We start from the raw sequence: 17,806 nt of genomic DNA on the forward strand, positions 1-17,806 counted from the left end.
GTATTGGGGTATCAGGTGCAGTAATAGGGACACATACGGCAGCAGTGGCTCAGTATTGGGGTATTAGGTGCAGTAATAGGGACACATACGGCAGCAGCGGCTCAGTATTGGGGTATCAGGTGCAGTAATAGGGACACATACGGCAGCAGCGGCTCAGTATTGGGGTATCAGGTGCAGTAATAGGGAGACATACGGCAGCAGCGGCTCAGTATTGGGGTATCAGGTGCAGTAATAGGGACACATACGGCAGTAGCAGCTCAGTATTGGGGTATCAGGTGGAGAAATAGGGACACATACGGCAGCAGCGGCTCAGTATTGGGGTATCAGGTGCAGTAATAGGGACACATACGGCAGCAGTGGCCCAGTATTGGGATATCAGATGCAGTAATAGGGACACATACGGCAGCAGCGGCTCAGTATTGGGGTATCAGGTGCAGTAATAGGGTCACATATGGCAGCAGCGGCTCAGTATCGGGGTATCAGGGGCAGTAATAGGGACACATACGGCAGCAGCGGCCCAGTATTGGGATATCAGATGCAGTAATAGGGACACATACGGCAGCAGCGGCTCAGTATTGGGGTATCAGGTGCAGTAATAGGGTCACATACGGCAGCAGCGGCTCAGTATTGGGGTATCAGGTGCAGTAATAGGGACACATACGGCAGCAGCGGCTCAGTATCGGGGTATCAGGGGCAGTAATAGGGACACATACGGCAGCAGCAGCTCAGTATCGGGGTATCAGGGGCAGTAATAGGGTCACATACGGCAGCAGCGGCTCAGTATCGGGGTATCAGGGGCAGTAATAGGGACACATACGGCAGCAGCGGCTCAGTATCGGAGTATCAGGGGCAGTAATAGGGACACTTACGGCAGCAGCAGCGGCTCAGTATCGGGGTATCAGGTGCAGTAATAGGGACACATACGGCAGCAGTGGCTCAGTATCGGGGTATCAGGGGCAGTAATAGGGACACATACGGCAGCAGCAGCTCAGTATTGGGGTATCAGGTGCAGTAATAGGGTCACATACGGCAGCAGCGGCTCAGTATCGGGGTATCAGGGGCAGTAATAGGGACACATACGGCAGCAGCGGCTCAGTATCGGAGTATCAGGGGCAGTAATAGGGACACTTACGGCAGCAGCAGCGGCTCAGTATCGGGGTATCAGGTGCAGTAATAGGGACACATACGGCAGCAGTGGCTCAGTATCGGGGTATCAGGTGCAGTAATAGGGACACATACGGCAGCAGCGGCTCAGTATCGGGGTATCAGGGGCAGTAATAGGGACACATACGGCAGCAGTGGCTCAGTATCGGGGTATCAGGGGCAGTAATAGGGACACATACGGCAGCAGTGGCTCAGTATCGGGGTATTAGGTGCAGTAATAGGGACACATACGGCAGCAGCAGCGGCTCAGTATCGGGGTATCAGGTGCAGTAATAGGGACACATACGACAGCAGTGGCTCAGTATCGGGGTATAAGCAGGATGAGGAGTGCAGGTTGGGAATAGATGGTGACTTGCTGAACATATGAGAAGCAGGACTGGACTGGCCATCTGGCAAATGCCAGAAGGGCCTGTCTGGTCATGGGCTGCCTTGTCTGCTACGTTGTTAGCAGAATCTGTGTTCTCAAGACACCCATACTGTTCAGAGGTGTCACGGAGCAGAAAGTCGCTGACTCCGTCACTTACACCAACAGGTCACGGGTATCATTACAAATATTGGTCCTTGTAGGAAATCTTCCTTTCCTCCATCCAGGTTCATATTAGTAATATATCCCATCTGGTTCATGGGGACGGGGACAACATGGGCCTGTGTGATTTCAAATGCCAGGACTGAATTTCAGCCCCAGTCCGTGCCTGATGAGAAGTGAAATGTGTCTTTGTTGTATTCTCTGCAGACGAGTCCTGGCTGGAAGAAGTTGTCATGTCGGTCTGGGCCAGAAGGAAAAGACGGGGAAAATGAACGATTCCACCAGAAAGAACGTCAGCGGTAAGACATTATCTGTAACTGTGCTGTGATCTCTTATATGTTCTGCACAGCTGGTATCTACCCCTGACCATATGGCGGTAATATCCATATTTATATAGAGATGATCTTCAGTAACAGCGCGGTCATCTGCTGAGGTTCTCCTCCAGTATTAGGGGGCGTCACTGAGTTGTAATCAAGGTTTCCTGGTTAGGGGCCCACTCAGAAGCTTCGCCCCCCCTGAACCAAGACCCCCTAGCTACACCTCAGTGGTTTTGGAAAGTTGCTGCTCCAAACCCTGTGTGCACAGACCCTCACACTACACTGGACTAGAAACAGTTAATAGTTTTTTTCTCCAAGCAATTTCACAGTGCACAGCCCAAAATAACGCCATGTTCCCATCACCTCCCTGTTTTTAGTAACCATAGTTACAGCAGGGGCACGAACTTCACGACTTCGGTACAACACGGTGCCAGCGCTCTGCCAGGATGCCGGATCACACAGCACTGTGACCGGGAGCCCAGGAATCCGCGCACGTGCTCTGGGCATACAGTATTGACATGGTGACGTCACTGGCCCCGCCCCCAGGTGGTAGAAGAGCAGCGGACGCTCCGCCTCCTCTCTAGTCTGGCTGCTCTGCTGGGTCGGGATGGCCACGGTGCGGGAGAAAGCGCTGGCTCTGAACCTGTGTACGCCCTACAGCCCGGCACAGAGACCGCCAGGTACGGCGCCAATATACTGTGTGAGGAGCTGCTGTGTGTGGCGCCCATGTACTGTGTGAGGAGCCTATATACTGTGAGGAGCAGCTGTGTGTGGCGCCTATATACTGTGAGGAGCAGCTGTGTGTGGCGCCTATATACTGTGTGAGGAGCCTATATACTGTGAGGAGCAGCTGTGTGTGGCGCCTATATACTGTGAGGAGCTGCTGTGTGTGGCGCCTATATACTGTGTGAGGAGCCTACATACTGTGAGGAGCTGCTGTGTGTGGCGCCTATATACTGTGAGGAGCTGCTGTGTGTGGCGCCTATATACTGTGAGGAGCTGCTGTGTGGCGCCTATATACTGTGTGAGGAGCCTATATACTGTGAGGAGCAGCTGTGTGTGGCGCCTATATACTGTGAGGAGCTGCTGTGTGTGGCGCCTATATACTGTGTGAGGAGCCTACATACTGTGAGGAGCTGCTGTGTGTGGCGCCTATATACTGTGAGGAGCTGCTGTGTGTGGCGCCTATATACTGTGAGGAGCTGCTGTGTGTGGCGCCTATATACTGTGTGAGGAGCCTACATACTGTGAGGAGCTGCTGTGTGTGGCGCCTATATACTGTGAGGAGCTGCTGTGTGTGGCGCCTATATACTGTGAGCAGCTGCTGTGTGGCGCCTATATACTGTGTGAGGCACCTATATACTGTGAGGAGCAGCTGTGTGTGGCGCCTATATACTGTGAGGAGCTGCTGTGTGTGGCGCCTATATACTGTGTGAGGAGCCTACATACTGTGAGGAGCTGCTGTGTGTGGCGCCTATATACTGTGAGGAGCTGCTGTGTGTGGCGCCTATATACTGTGAGCAGCTGCTGTGTGGCGCCTATATACTGTGTGAGGCACCTATATACTGTGAGGAGCAGCTGTGTGTGGCGCCTATATACTGTGAGGAGCTGCTGTGTGTGGCGCCTATATACTGTGTGAGGAGCCTATATACTGTGAGGAGCAGCTGTGTGTGGCGCCTATATACTGTGAGGAGCTGCTGTGTGTGGCGCCTATATACTGTGTGAGGAGCCTATATACTGTGAGGAGCTGCTGTGTGTGGCGCCTATATACTGTGTGAGGAGCCTATATACTGTGAGGAGCAGCTGTGTGTGGCGCCTATATACTGTGAGGAGCTGCTGTGTGAGGAGCCTATATACTGTGAGGAGCTGCTGTGTGTGGCGCCTATATACTGTGAGGAGCTGCTGTGTGTGGCGCCTATATACTGTGAGGAGCCTATATACTGTGAGGAGCAGCTGTGTGTGGAGCCTATATACTGTGAGGAGCAGCTGTGTGGCGCCTATATACTGTGTGAGGAGCCTATATACTGTGAGGAGCTGCTGTGTGTGGCGCCTATATACTGTGTGAGGAGCTGCTGTGTGGCGCCTATATACTGTGAGGAGCCTACATACTGTGAGGAGCTGCTGTGTGTGGCGCCTATATACTGTGAGGAGCTGCTGTGTGGCGCCTATATACTGTGAGGCACCTATATACTGTGAGGAGCAGCTGTGTGTGGCGCCTATATACTGTGAGGAGCTTCTGTGTGGCGCCTATATACTGTGAGGAGCTGCTGTGTGTGGCGCCTATATACTGTGTGAGGAGCAGCTGTGTGAGGAGCCTATATACTGTGAGGAGCAGCTGTGTGTGGCGCCTATATACTGTGTGAGGAGCCTATATACTGTGAGGAGCAGCTGTGTGTGGCGCCTATATACTGTGAGGAGCTGCTGTGTGTGGCGCCTATATACTGTGTGAGGAGCCTATATACTGTGAGGAGCTGCTGTGTGTGGCGCCTATATACTGTGTGAGGAGCCTATATACTGTGAGGAGCAGCTGTGTGTGGCGCCTATATACTGTGAGGAGCTGCTGTGTGTGGCGCCTATATACTGTGTGAGGAGCCTATATACTGTGAGGAGCTGCTGTGTGTGGCGCCTATATACTGTGAGGAGCTGCTGTGTGTGGCGCCTATATACTGTGAGGAGCCTATATACTGTGAGGAGCAGCTGTGTGTGGCGCCTATATACTGTGTGAGGAGCCTATATACTGTGAGGAGCAGCTGTGTGGCGCCTATATACTGTGTGAGGAGCCTATATACTGTGAGGAGCTGCTGTGTGTGGCGCCTATATACTGTGTGAGGAGCCTATATACTGTGAGGAGCTGCTGTGTGGCGCCTATATACTGTGAGGAGCCTACATACTGTGAGGAGCTGCTGTGTGTGGCGCCTATATACTGTGAGGAGCTGCTGTGTGGCGCCTATATACTGTGAGGCACCTATATACTGTGAGGAGCAGCTGTGTGTGGCGCCTATATACTGTGAGGAGCTTCTGTGTGGCGCCTATATACTGTGAGGAGCTGCTGTGTGTGGGCCTATATACTGTGTGAGGAGCCTATATACTGTGAGGAGCTGCTGTGTGGCGCCTATATACTGTGTGAGGAGCCTATATACTGTGAGGAGCAGCTGTGTGGCGCCTATATACTGTGAGGAGCTGCTGTGTGTGGCGCCTATATACTGTGTGAGGCGCCTATATACTGTGAGGAGCAGCTGTGTGTGGCGCCTATATACTGTGTGAGGAGCCTATATACTGTGAGGAGCTGCTGTGTGAGGAGCTGCTGTGTGTGGCGCCTATATACTGTGAGGAGCAGCTGTGTGTGAGGAGCCTACATACTGTGAGGAGCTGCTGTGTGTGGCGCCTATATACTGTGAGGAGCTGCTGTGTGTGGCGCCTATATACTGTGAGGAGCTGCTGTGTGTGGCGCCTATATACTGTGAGGAGCTGCTGTGTGTGGCGCCTATATACTGTGAGGAGCAGCTGTGTGTGGCGCCTATATACTGTGAGGAGCCTATATACTGTGAGGAGCAGCTGTGTGTGGCGCCTATATACTGTGTGAGGAGCCTATATACTGTGAGGAGCAGCTGTGTGTGGCGCCTATATACTGTCTGAGGAGCAGCTGTGTGAGGAGCCTATATACTGTGAGGAGCAGCTGTGTGGCGCCTATATACTGTCTGAGGAGCCTATATACTGTGAGGAGCAGCTGTGTGAGGAGCCTATATACTGTGAGGAGCAGCTGTGTGTGGCGCCTATATACTGTGAGGAGCAGCTGTGTGGCGCCTATATACTGTGTGAGGAGCAGCTGTGTGAGGAGCCTATATACTGTGAGGAGCAGCTGTGTGTGGCGCCTATATACTGTCTGAGGAGCCTATATACTGTGAGGAGCAGCTGTGTGAGGAGCCTATATACTGTGAGGAGCAGCTGTGTGGCGCCTATACACGGTGTGCGGTGCCTAACTGTTAGGTGCTGCTGTTCCATTATATTGGGTGCACTGTATATAAAAAATATATTTTACTGTCGTGCTGTGTGCCGTGCCTATATATAGTGGGGTTCTCCTGCTGTGTAGGCACCTATGTATTGTGTTGTGGAGCTGTGCTGTGTAGGCGCCCATACACTGGGGGGCTGTCCTGTCTAGGCGCCTATATATTGGGGTGGTGTCCTGCTGTGTAGGCGCCTATGTATTGGGGGGGCTGTCCAGCTGTATAGGTGCCTATATATCGGGGGGCTGTGTAGGCGCCTATATATTGGCTGTCCTGTATAGGCGGGCTGCTTAGGTGCCTATATTGGGGGGCTGTGTAGGCGCCTATATATTGGCTGTCCTGTATAGGCGGGCTGCTTAGGTGCCTATATTGGGGGGCTGTGTAGGTGCCTATATATTGGCTGTCCTGTATAGGCGCCTATATATTGGGGGGGCTGTTTAGGTGTCTATATATTGGGGGGGCTGTATAGGCGCCTATATATTGGGGGGCTGTGTAGGTGCCTATATATTGGGGGGCTGTGTAGGTGCCTATATATTGGGGGGCTGTGTAGGTGCCTATATATTGGGGGGGCTGTTTAGGTGTCTATATATTGGGGGGCTGTGTAGGTGTCTATATATTGGGGGGGCTGTTTAGGCGTCTATATATTGGGGGGCTGTGTAGGTGCCTATATATTGGGGGGCTGTGTAGGTGCCTATATATTGGGGGGCTGTGTAGGTGCCTATATATTGGGGGGGCTGGTGCCTATATATTGGGGGGGCTGTTTAGGTGTCTATATATTGGGGGGGCTGTGTAGGCGTCTATATATTGGGGGGGCTGTTTAGGCGTCTATATATTGGGGGGCTGTGTAGGTGCCTATATATTGGGGGGGCTGGTGCCTATATATTGGCTGTCCTGTATAGGCGTCTATATATTGGGGGGGCTGTGTAGGTGTCTATATATTGGGGGGGCTGTTTAGGCGTCTATATATTGGGGGGCTGTGTAGGCGTCTATATATTGGGGGGGCTGTTTAGGCGTCTATATATTGGGGGGCTGTGTAGGTGCCTATATATTGGGGGGGCTGGTGCCTATATATTGGCTGTCCTGTATAGGCGTCTATATATTGGGGGGCTGTGTAGGTGTCTATATATTGGGGGGGCTGTTTAGGCGTCTATATATTGGGGGGCTGTGTAGGCGTCTATATATTGGGGGGGCTGTTTAGGCGTCTATATATTGGGGGGCTGTGTAGGTGCCTATATATTGGGGGGGCTGGTGCCTATATATTGGGGGGCTGTGTAGGTGTCTATATATTGGGGGGGCTGTTTAGGCGTCTATATATTGGGGGGCTGTGTAGGCGCATATTTATTGGGGGGGCTGTCCCGCTTCCTCCTCGGACAGGATTGTATCCAGTGTGGTGCGCTGAGAGCCACCTGGTGGCTGTAATCTTCCGCTCCGGTGGGCAGCGTCCTGCCCGGCAGCCGTCATGTGCGCCCCGCGCCGTCTCTGCACTGTGTCCCGCCGCCGTTCGTGCTGTCGGAGGCCCGTGTCCGGCCCCGTGCGGTGAGCTGTGCCGGCTCCAGGTATGTGATGCCTCAGCCCTGGAATGTGACTGTTGCCGGTTCCAGTCGGCGCTCACTTCCTCTGTGCTGCTGTGCAGTCCTGTGCTCTTCTCCGGACAGGACGTTCTCTACACGGTGTCGTCGAGATTCTTTCCATATGGTACAAATCGCTGCACTACCGGCAGGAGGGACCGGACTGATCGTCCATCAGCCCTTCTCTCCGGGATCCCGGTCTGTTCCTATATTAGCGCAGAGAACTGGTGACTGATATTTATACACTAAATGCAGATAAATCCTCACCATAATCGGAGGCCCACGGTGTCCCAGAGTGACCCCCTAATATTGGGGAGTGTGGTGGGGAGTTTGGTTGGGGAGCGTGTTTGTGGGGTGGGGGGGAGCGTGCTTGGGGAGCGTGTTTGTGGGGTGGGGGAAAGCGTGGTTGGGGGAGCGTGTTTGTGGGGTGGGGGAAAGCGTGGTTGGGGGAGCGTGTTTGTGGGGTGGGGGAAAGCGTGGTTGGGGGAGCGTGTTTGTGGGGTGGGGGAAAGCGTGGTTGGGGGAGCGTGTTTGTGGGGTGGGGGAAAGCGTGGTTGGGGGAGCGTGTTTGTGGGGTGGGGGAAAGCGTGGTTGGGGGAGCGTGTTTGTGGGGTGGGGGAAAGCGTGGTTGGGGGAGCGTGTTTGTGGGGTGGGGGAAAGCGTGGTTGGGGGAGCGTGTTTGTGGGGTGGGGGAAAGCGTGGTTGGGGGAGCGTGTTTGTGGGGTGGGGGAAAGCGTGGTTGGGGGAGCGTGTTTGTGGGGTGGGGGAGAGCGTGGTTGGGGGAGCGTGTTTGTGGGGTGGGGGAGCGTGTTTGTGGGGTGGGGGGGCGCGTGGTTGGGGGAGCGTGTTTGTGGGGTGGGGGGCGCGTGGTTGGGGGAGCGTGTTTGTGGGGTGGGGGGGGCGCGTGGTTGGGGGAGCGTGTTTGTGGGGTGGGGGGGCGCGTGGTTGGGGGAGCGTGTTTGTGGGGTGGGGGGGCGCGTGGTTGGGGGAGCGTGTTTGTGGGGTGGGGGGGCGCGTGGTTGGGGGAGCGTGTTTGTGGGGTGGGGGGGGAAGTGTGGTTGTGGGGCGGGGGAGCGTGTTTGTGGGGTGGGGGAAGCGTGTTTGTGGGGCGGGGGAGCGTGTTTGTGGGGTGGGGGAAGCGTGTTTGTGGGGCAGCGGATGCGCCAGAGAAATGCATCCACTGCCTCCGTTGTGCAGTGCGTTATACGCTAGCGTTGGAATCTCTGGCCGACGCATTGCGACGGGGAGATTCCGACGCTAGTGTGAAATTAGCCTTATTCCGATATTCACTGAACACCTCCCATTATAATATGGTGCTGTTCACATGTCCATAGCTTTTTGCAGAGAATTTGTTAATATAAAAAGGATCTGTTGAAACCCTGCCCAAATGCTTGTAATTGTAGTGTTCTTAGTCCCACTGTCTGGTCTGTTTAAAAAAAAAAAAAAAAAATAGTGGGCTCTGCGACTCCCATATATACTGAACAAAGGCTTTATGGATGAGCCAATTCTTATCTGCAAGATGTGAATCTACACTGAATCTATTGGAAATTGAGGTCTGCAGCCGGCTGACTTCTAATGCGGTTCTGGCACACAATGCACGGGATAGTCAGTGACATCTTTGAATCTTGTGCTCCTTTCAAGTGTCCTGTCCTACAAGAACATGGTGGCAAAAGCCCACTAGCAGCTTCTAGTCTCTCTCTCTCCCTCCTTTATGTTGGTGGAGAATACTTTAACCCCTTCACCCCCGGAGCTTTTTCCGGTTTTTTTTTTTTTCATTTTTCGCTCCCCTCCTTCCCAGAGCCATAACGTTTTTATTTTTCCGTCAATATGGCCATGTGAGGGCTTATTTTTTGCAGGACGAGATGTACTTTTGAACGATACCATTGGTTTTACCATGCCATGTAACAGAAAACGGGAAAAAAAATCCAAGTGTGGTGAAATTGCAAGAAAAGTGCAATCTCACACTAGTTTTTTGTTTGGCTTTTTTGCTAGGTTCACCAAATGCTAAAACTAACCTGCCATTATGATTCTCCAGGTCATTACGAGTTCATAGACACTTAACATGTCTAGGTTATTTTTTATCTAAGTGGTGAAAAAAAAATTCCAAAGTTTGCTAAAAAAAAAAATTGCGCAATTTTCTGATACCCATAGCGTCTCCAATTTTCGTGATCTGTGGTCGGGTGAGGGCTTATTTTTTGCGTGCCAAGCTGGCGTTTTTAATGATACCATTTTGGTGTAGATGCGTTCTATTGATCGCCCGTTATTGCATTTTAATGCAATGTCGTGGCGACCAAAAAAACGTAATTTTGGCGTTTTGATTTTTTTTTTCTCGCTACGCCATTTAGCGATCAGGTTAATCCTTTGTTTTTATTGATAGATCGAGCGATTCTGAACGCGGCAATACCATATATGTGTATGTTTGGCTGTTTTTTTTTATTTGTTTTATTTTGATTGGGGCGAAAGGGGTGATTTGATTATATATATATATATATATATATATATATATATATATATATATATATATACATACTTTTTTTTTTATTTTGGCATGCTTCAATAGCCTCCATAGGAGCCTAGAAGCATGCACTACACGATCGGCCCTGCTACATAGAGGTGAAGCACAGATCACCTCTATGTAGCAGAAATGCAGGGTTGCTTTGAACGCCGACCACAGGGTGGCGCTCAAAGCAATCGGCCATCAACAACCATAGAGGTCTCAAGGAGACCTATGGTTGTTATGGCAATGCACCGCTGACCCCCGATCATGTGACGGGGGTCAGCGGTGCGAGCACTTCCAGCCGGGAGTGCTAGTTAAATGCTGCTGTCAGCGCTTGACGGCGGCATTTAACTATTTAATGGGAGCGGGCGGATCGCGATCCACCCGCGCTCATTGCGCGCACATGTCAGCTGTACAAAACAGCTGACATGTCGCGGCTTTGAGGTGGGCTCACCGCCGGAGCCCACCTCAAGGTAGGGGATCTGCCAGCTGACATACTACTCCGTCAGCTGGCAGAAAGGGGTTAAAGCTATGAAAGCTATGTGCACACGTTGTGGATTTTGATGCATTTCCGCAGCGTTTTTGGATGCCTGGAATTGCATCAAATCTGCAGTATAGTGCACGACCAATGTTAGTCAATGGGAAATTGAGAATTGTTGTGCACATGCTGTGGAAAAAATGCATGCAGATTTGCAGCGTTTTATTTTACACAGCAAGTCAATTCTTTTTGTCAATCTGTAGCGTTTCTGCACCCATTGACTATTATTAAACCTGCGGATTTGCCTGACTCAAAAAGATCTGCGGTTTTGCTGCGGAGTTGCCTGCGATAAATGCTGCAGATGGGGAGGAGGAAGAGACTGTGGGCGGAGGTGTGCGGGTCTGTATGTAGGCAGGCATCGCCCGATGGGACTACAAGTCCCATCCCGCTATGCTTGCTACAGTGACTACTAGCCGATACATACTCGTCATACAGCTAATCTCCGTCGCCCTCGATCACCTTTAAAAATAATAAACCGACAGCATATTCCCTGTTCTGATGTAATCCATTTAATAACAAGTGTCCCATGTCAATCTCCTGTGTAGAGCTGTCACATCGGAAGATGTGACCACTGTACAGGGGCTTCGGTGATACAATGACGGCAGGTATCCTCCCGCAGTGGATCACTCCGCCGTCAGAGGTCACTGGAGGTCAAGCTGTCACTTGTGGCACCACTGCGTGGGAAAATTCTCACAGCAGTGCCATAAAGTGAGAGCATGAACTCCATTGAACCCTCAGTGATTGCACTGCAGCAGCCATGGTCTCCTGTCAGTGTCACTGGAGGCCATGTAGGGCAATCACATCTCCCGATGTGACTGCTCTATAGGGGAGATCGTCGTGGGACACATTATTAAATGGATTACGTTGGAACAGAGTATACTGTTGTCTTACTTTTTATTTATTTTTCTCTAGTCACCTTCCACGACGGCATATGGAGGTTGTCTCTTTGCCCTAATGGGGAACAGGAAACACAGAGGTTAAAAGGACCTCCCACTTGCCAGTGTCTTTCCTGTTCCCCATGGGACAGGGAGAGGTGTCCATGTGCTGTAGTGGCCGGCGACTGCAGTACCTTGTACAGGCTTTGCCTGTTTAAGCCGGGCAGCTGGCGGTCGCTTTCAGCCTCCTCCGTATGCTGCTCCCGTCGCCCTGCGTGCAGGTGCCTCAGGACCCCCTCCCGGCCTTCCCGGGCCCCCACGAGGGCAAAGCAGGCCTGGGATCCCCATCCGGGCTCCTCCTGGAGCTGCCCGGCGTTTCTCCCCTTCCATGTTGTCGGCTCGGCGTTCCGGAAGTGACGTCAGCGGCTCTCGTGCGTCTCTTCCGGTTTCTTCATATCTCCCTGGAGCCGCTACTTCCGGGTTCGCTGGGCGGCGTGTCGGGCCTGGAGCTCCCTCACATGGATCCTGGTGGGGGAGGGGGAAGCCTGATTGCTGGAGGCAGGTGCTAAGGACGGCGTCCATATAATCCTGCTGAACCACCACTGAGGTAAGGCTATTTCCCCAGTATGGATGGTTCTTTGTGCCCTGCGTCTGCGGAGCCCAGCGCTACCCCTGCTGCTGTGAGTGTTTGCAGGGGTGGAATCCGGGAGGAGTATAGTAAGGGGGTTAGTTGTCACCCCTCTCTCCCTTTGTATATTTCAGGGAGAAAAATCTGCCCCTAAAGCCACCTATAGGAAGAAGTGCCCAGTTTGTTCTGCTAAATTCCCTATTAACTGGGATAAAAAACTCTGCCAGCCATGCACTGACAGGATAATTAAAGCTGAGCAACCATCTCTGCTGGATGAAATTCGCTCACTGGTAAAACAGGAGGTAAAATCTTCCTTGGCAGCTTTTACACCTCCTCCTCCACCTCCGCTGCTGCAACCCCATTCCCAGGCTAAGAAGAGGAAAATTCAGGTCGTTGAATCTGATTCTGACCTCTCTCATGCCTCATCTTTCAGCTGGGAAGATCCAGCATCTCCTAAGGCCGAGGTGAGGAAATACCTTTTTTCCTCAGACTATATTGAGGATCTAGTCTCTGCTGTCCGTAACACTATGGGACTAGAAGAGGAACCTGTACCGCAGTCCATACAGGATCAGATGTTTGGTGGGCTTAAATCGGAGAAGAGTGGGTTTCCCAGTTCACGCTAACATTGCTAATATGATTGATCGGGAATGAGAACTGTCTGAGAGACAACTCGGTACCCCTTCAGAAATGAAGCGTAGATTTCCTCTAGAGGGTGAACTTATTAAATTGGACATTCCTAAGGTGGCTAGGGTTGCCAAAAGAACTGCACTCCCCTTTTAGGATTCTTCACAAATGAAGGATCCTATGGATGGGAAGATTGAAAGTCTTCTGAAGAAATCTTGGGAGACTTCTTCGTCGGTCCTTAAGGCTAAAGTCGCCTCTACTTGTGTGGCTAGAGCCCTCTCCTGCTGGCTTGAAAAATTGGAGACCCACATAGCTCAGGGTACCTGAAGAGGCGAGATATTGGATTCACTCCCCATTCTGCATAAGGCTACTGGGTTTCTGGTGGACGCTTCTCTGGAATCTGTAAGAGTCGCTGCCAGAACTCTTGTGCTTTCTAACTCTGCCAGTAGAGCCCTCTGGCTTAAATTATGGAGCGGTGATATCACCTCTAAAGCTAAGTTTTAAAGGGGATTATGTTTCCGGCCCAGCCTTAGATGATATTCTTGACAAGGCTACCGAGAAGAAAGCGCTCCCGGAACAAAAGCAAACTAGGAAACGTTTTTTTCGTGGCCCACAGTCTCAGCCCTCTCAACCGAGGGGTAAAGGCAAAACCGGCAGATGGAGCTATGCAAAGGGTAGGGGAAAAAATATTTTTGTCCCACAACAGCAGCAGTCCCAACAGGACAAACAATGACTCCGACCCGGTGGGGGGAAAACTCTCAAAATACGTGGGTCAGTGGGAAAATATCACCAGCTCCCACTGGATTCTCAATGTTATCAAGGAGGGCCTATTAATAGTTAATTTCTCCCCCCCCCCCCCCCCCCCTCAGGGTCTAAAAATTACTACCCTCTCGTCTTCAAGAGTTCGCAGTTTGTTGTCGTTGGATCTCAGAGATCTTGTGAGATCAAACGTGATCTCCCCAGTTCCACAATCTGAATGGGGAAAAGGACATTATTCACGACTTTTCCTGGTACCCAAACCTTCAGGAGATGTCCGGATTATTATAAACTTGAAAGGTCTAAATCACCATGTGAAATATCGCAAGTTCAAGATGGAGTCTGTAAGATCTGCAATTCCTCTGATAGGACATCACTCCTTTATGGCAACCATCGACCTAAAGGATGCGTATTTCCACATTCCTATTCATCCCAGACACAGAAAATATCTCAGATTTGCGATACAGGGGAGTCGTCAAGTGGAGCATTATCAGTTTGGAGTCCTTCCTTTCGGCATTTCCTCACCACCGAGGGTGTTCTCCAAGGTAATGGCAGAAGTGGTGTCATTTATCCGGAAGCAAGGTGTCTGTATAGTGCCCTATCTGGACAATCTCCTGATAGTAGCTCCAACCGAGAACCCTGATATCTCATGTCTCGTCCACCCTAGAGATATTGAGAATCCTAGGTTGGATTCCAAATATAAAAAAAAATCCCAGCTTCAGCCCTCAAAAACCAGGAGATTTCTGGGTGTGATTCTGGACTCGGCAAAACAGATGTCCTTTCTTCCAGACGATCAGACTTCCTTTAATAGCAAAAATCAGGAAGTTCAAAGAGATGCAGAGTAGGAGATCTCGAGAGGGAATGTCGCTGTTGGGCTCCATGACAGCCTGCATACAATCGGTGGCTTGGGCTCAAGCTCACTCAAGGACCCTCCAAGCCCACATTCTAGGCAATTGGGATGGTCGACCCGGCACTCTGACCAAGAGGATCCACACTCCAGGCCGAGTGAAAGCTTCCTTGACATGGTGGATGAATCCCAGAAACCTCCTGAAAGGCGTGTGCTGGATTCAGTTTCCTCTGACCACGATCAAGACAGATGCCAGCAAGAGGGGCTGGGGAGCCATAATAAACCACGTTCCTTAAGGTCTCTGGAACCAGTCGATCGGCGAGAAATCGTCAAACTTCAGAGAGCTCAAAGCTGTGGATGAGGCCCTATTAGCGGCAAGTCGTCAGATTTCTGGACAACATGTTCAGATATACTCAGACAACATGACCACGGTGGCTCATATCAGGCACCAGGGCAGTACAAGGATCCTCAGTCTAAAAAAGATCTCCGCTCGAATCTTTTCTTGGGCCAAAAAACACTTGCTGTCCCTGACGGCAATTCACCTAAAGGGTGCTATAAATATTCAGGCGGATTACCTGAGTCGCCAGGATATTCATCCTGGCGAATGGAGCCTGGATCTTCAAACGTTCAACATGTTAGTACACAAGTGGGGTCTTCCAGATGTCGACCTATTTGCCTCTCACCAGAACGCAAAGGTCGAAACCTTTTTTTCCTTGAACCCAAGAGGCGATCCCAGGGGGGTAGATGCCTTGATCCAAGACTGGCATTTTCACCTGGCTTACGCATTTCCGCCAATCCCAATTCTTGCCAAGGTTCTACTGAAGATCCGAATGGAAAAGACTCCCGACTATTCTGATAGCTCCGTTGTGGCCCAAAAGAAGTTGGTTCAACTTGATCATCCAACTACAAGTGGATGGGCCGGTAATGTTACCAATAAAACACAATCTCCTCTCTCAGGGTCCTATTCTCCACTCAGACCCTCAGAAATGGAACTTGGCGGCGTGGTTGCTGAAGCCCAGGTATTAAAAGCAAAAGGATTATCAATCCCTGTCATAGCTACTCTCCAAAAATCGAGAAAACCAGTAACTAACGCCATCTACAATAAGATCTGGAAAAAGTTTTCTTCAATCTGTCTGCCTAACCTTCCAGACCCTTTCAAGCCAAATATACCTATCATACTAGATTTTTTACAAAAAGGCTTGGAAATAGGTCTTAGGCCCAGTACCCTCAAGGTCCAGGTCTCTGCACTTAGCTCCGTTTTTGATCAAGATCTAGCTGGTCATCGCTGGATTGAAAGGTTCATGACATCAGCAACTAGAATGAATCCTAGAAAACAGATCATAATTCCCCCCTGGGATCTCAATGTAGTGCTCCAAGGGCTGACAGGTCCACCATTTGAACCATTGTCCTCCTGTTCTCCTCAAAATCTGGCCTATAAAACTGTGTTTTTGGTAGCCATAACTTCGGCTAGAAGGATTGGTGAATTGCAGGCCTTGTCTATACGAGAACCTTATCTTCTAGTAAGAGATGATTTCAATTGTGCTTCGTCTTGATCCTTTTCTTCCGAAGGTTATCTCTGACTTTCATCGTTCCCAAGAGATTGTTCTACCTACCTTTTGCCATAAACCTGCAAACTTGGAAGAAGATTTAGAACTCTAGATGTCCGGCGTATTCTATTACAGTACTTAGATCAGACCTGTGCTTTCAGAATTGATCATAACCTTTTTGTCCATCTCTCAGGACAAAATAAAGGGAAGAAAGTAGCTAAAAGTACCATTGCTACGTGGATCAAGAAGGCTATATCGGAAGCCTATCTCGCTCAAAACAAATTGCCTCCAGTAGGAATCAATGCCCGCTCAACCAGATCTACATCAGTTTCCTGGGCAGAAAGAGCAGGCGCATCTCCGGAGCAGATTTGCAGGGCAGCAACGTGGTCTTCACTCCATACCTTCTCTAAGCATTATAGATTAGATGTATTGTCCAATAAGGACTTGGCCTTCGGCCGTAAAGTTCTCCAGGCCGTTGTCCCTCCCTAGTGCTAAATTAGTTGGTATTCCTCCATATGCTGTCGTGGAAGGTTCCTAGAAACCGAATTAACGGTAAGAATAATTCTATTTTTTTACAGGAGATTGAGGGCGTCGCATGGATTAGGAGTAACAATGAAGATGGGGAAACTGTGTTTAGTGTTATTTCATTAAAATACTTTATTCTGGCTGTCTTTATTTAACCCCTTAACAACTATAGGATTAGTAATGGATAGGTGTTTTATTGGCACCTCTCCATTATTAAGCTGGGCTTGATGTCACCTTACAATACAAAGGTGACCTCAACCCCACAAATATTACCCCATATGCCACTGCTACAGGGCAGTGGGAAGGGAGAGGCTAAGTGCCAGAATTGACGCATCTTAGAGATGCGTCATATCTGGGGCGGCTGTGAGCTGTTTGTAGCCGGGGGGAAGCAATATTCATTGCCCCTTCCGAAGCTATTAATATCAGCCTGCAGCTGTCTGCATAGCCTTTTCTGGCTATTAATTATAGGGGGACCCCACGTTGTTTTTTTGGGGATCCCCCTATTTTAATAGCAAGTAAAGGCTTAATATACAGCTGTGGACTGATATTCATAGCCTGGGAGATCCATGGGTATTAACCCCCTTCCTAGGCTGTAAACCTCAGCTCCCAGTTGCTGGCTTTCCCTCTCTGGAAAATTGTGCTGGAGCCCACGCCTTTTTTTTTTTTTTCTCTAATTTTTTATTAAACTGGTATTGCGTTTAAAGGAAACCTGTCACCCCCCCCCCCCCCCCCCCCCCCCCCTCAGGCATTTGTAACTAAAAGAGCTATCTTGTGCAGCACTCACGCCATGTTCACACTTTGCGGTTTTTACCGCGGAACCGTGGCGATTTTGCCGCTACGGGTCCGCTGCAGTTTCCATTGCGTTTACAGTAACATGTAAACCCTATGGAAACTGCAAACCGCTGTGCACATGCTGCAGGAAAAACCGCGCAGGAACGCAGCAGTTTACAACCCGCAGCATGTCACTCCTTTGTGCAGAATCGCAGCAATTCTGCACCCATAAGAATGCATTGATCCACTTACTTCCCACATGGGGCTGTGCCCACCATGCAGGAAGTAAGCGGATAATGTGCGGGTGGTACCCGGGGTGGAGGAGAGGAGACTCTCCTCCAGGCCCTGGGAACCATAATTGTGTTAAAAAAAAAAAAAAAAAAGATATACTCGCCTCCCAGCGCTGTATGCGGCTGTCTGGTCTCGGGGTGCTATGCGAGCAGGACCTGCGGTGACGTCGCGGTCACATGACCGTGACATCACGAAGGTCCTTCTCGCACAGCATCTTTGGAACCAGACCGCCGCCTGTAGCGCCGAGGAGATCGGGACGTCAGAGGGTGAGTATATCATTATTTTTATTATTTTTAACATTACTATTGATGCTGCATATGCAGCATCA

General features: G+C 50.6%; 1 protein-coding gene across 1 annotated transcript in view; it reads left to right on the plus strand.

Moving 5' to 3' along the window:
- Window positions 1-2,575: 2,575 nt before the first annotated feature.
- The window catches only part of DEPDC7 (DEP domain containing 7), a 101,055-nt gene continuing 85,824 nt past the window's right edge, over window positions 2,576-17,806 (plus strand). The window contains exon 1 of the mRNA XM_069739152.1: window positions 2,576-2,687. Within this exon, the coding sequence (XP_069595253.1) occupies window positions 2,615-2,687 (73 nt within the window). The 5' untranslated portion in view covers window positions 2,576-2,614. The remainder of the gene's footprint in view (window positions 2,688-17,806) is intronic.

Source organism: Ranitomeya imitator, chromosome 9 (assembly GCF_032444005.1).
Source record: "Ranitomeya imitator isolate aRanImi1 chromosome 9, aRanImi1.pri, whole genome shotgun sequence".
Classification (NCBI taxonomy): domain Eukaryota; kingdom Metazoa; phylum Chordata; class Amphibia; order Anura; family Dendrobatidae; genus Ranitomeya; species Ranitomeya imitator.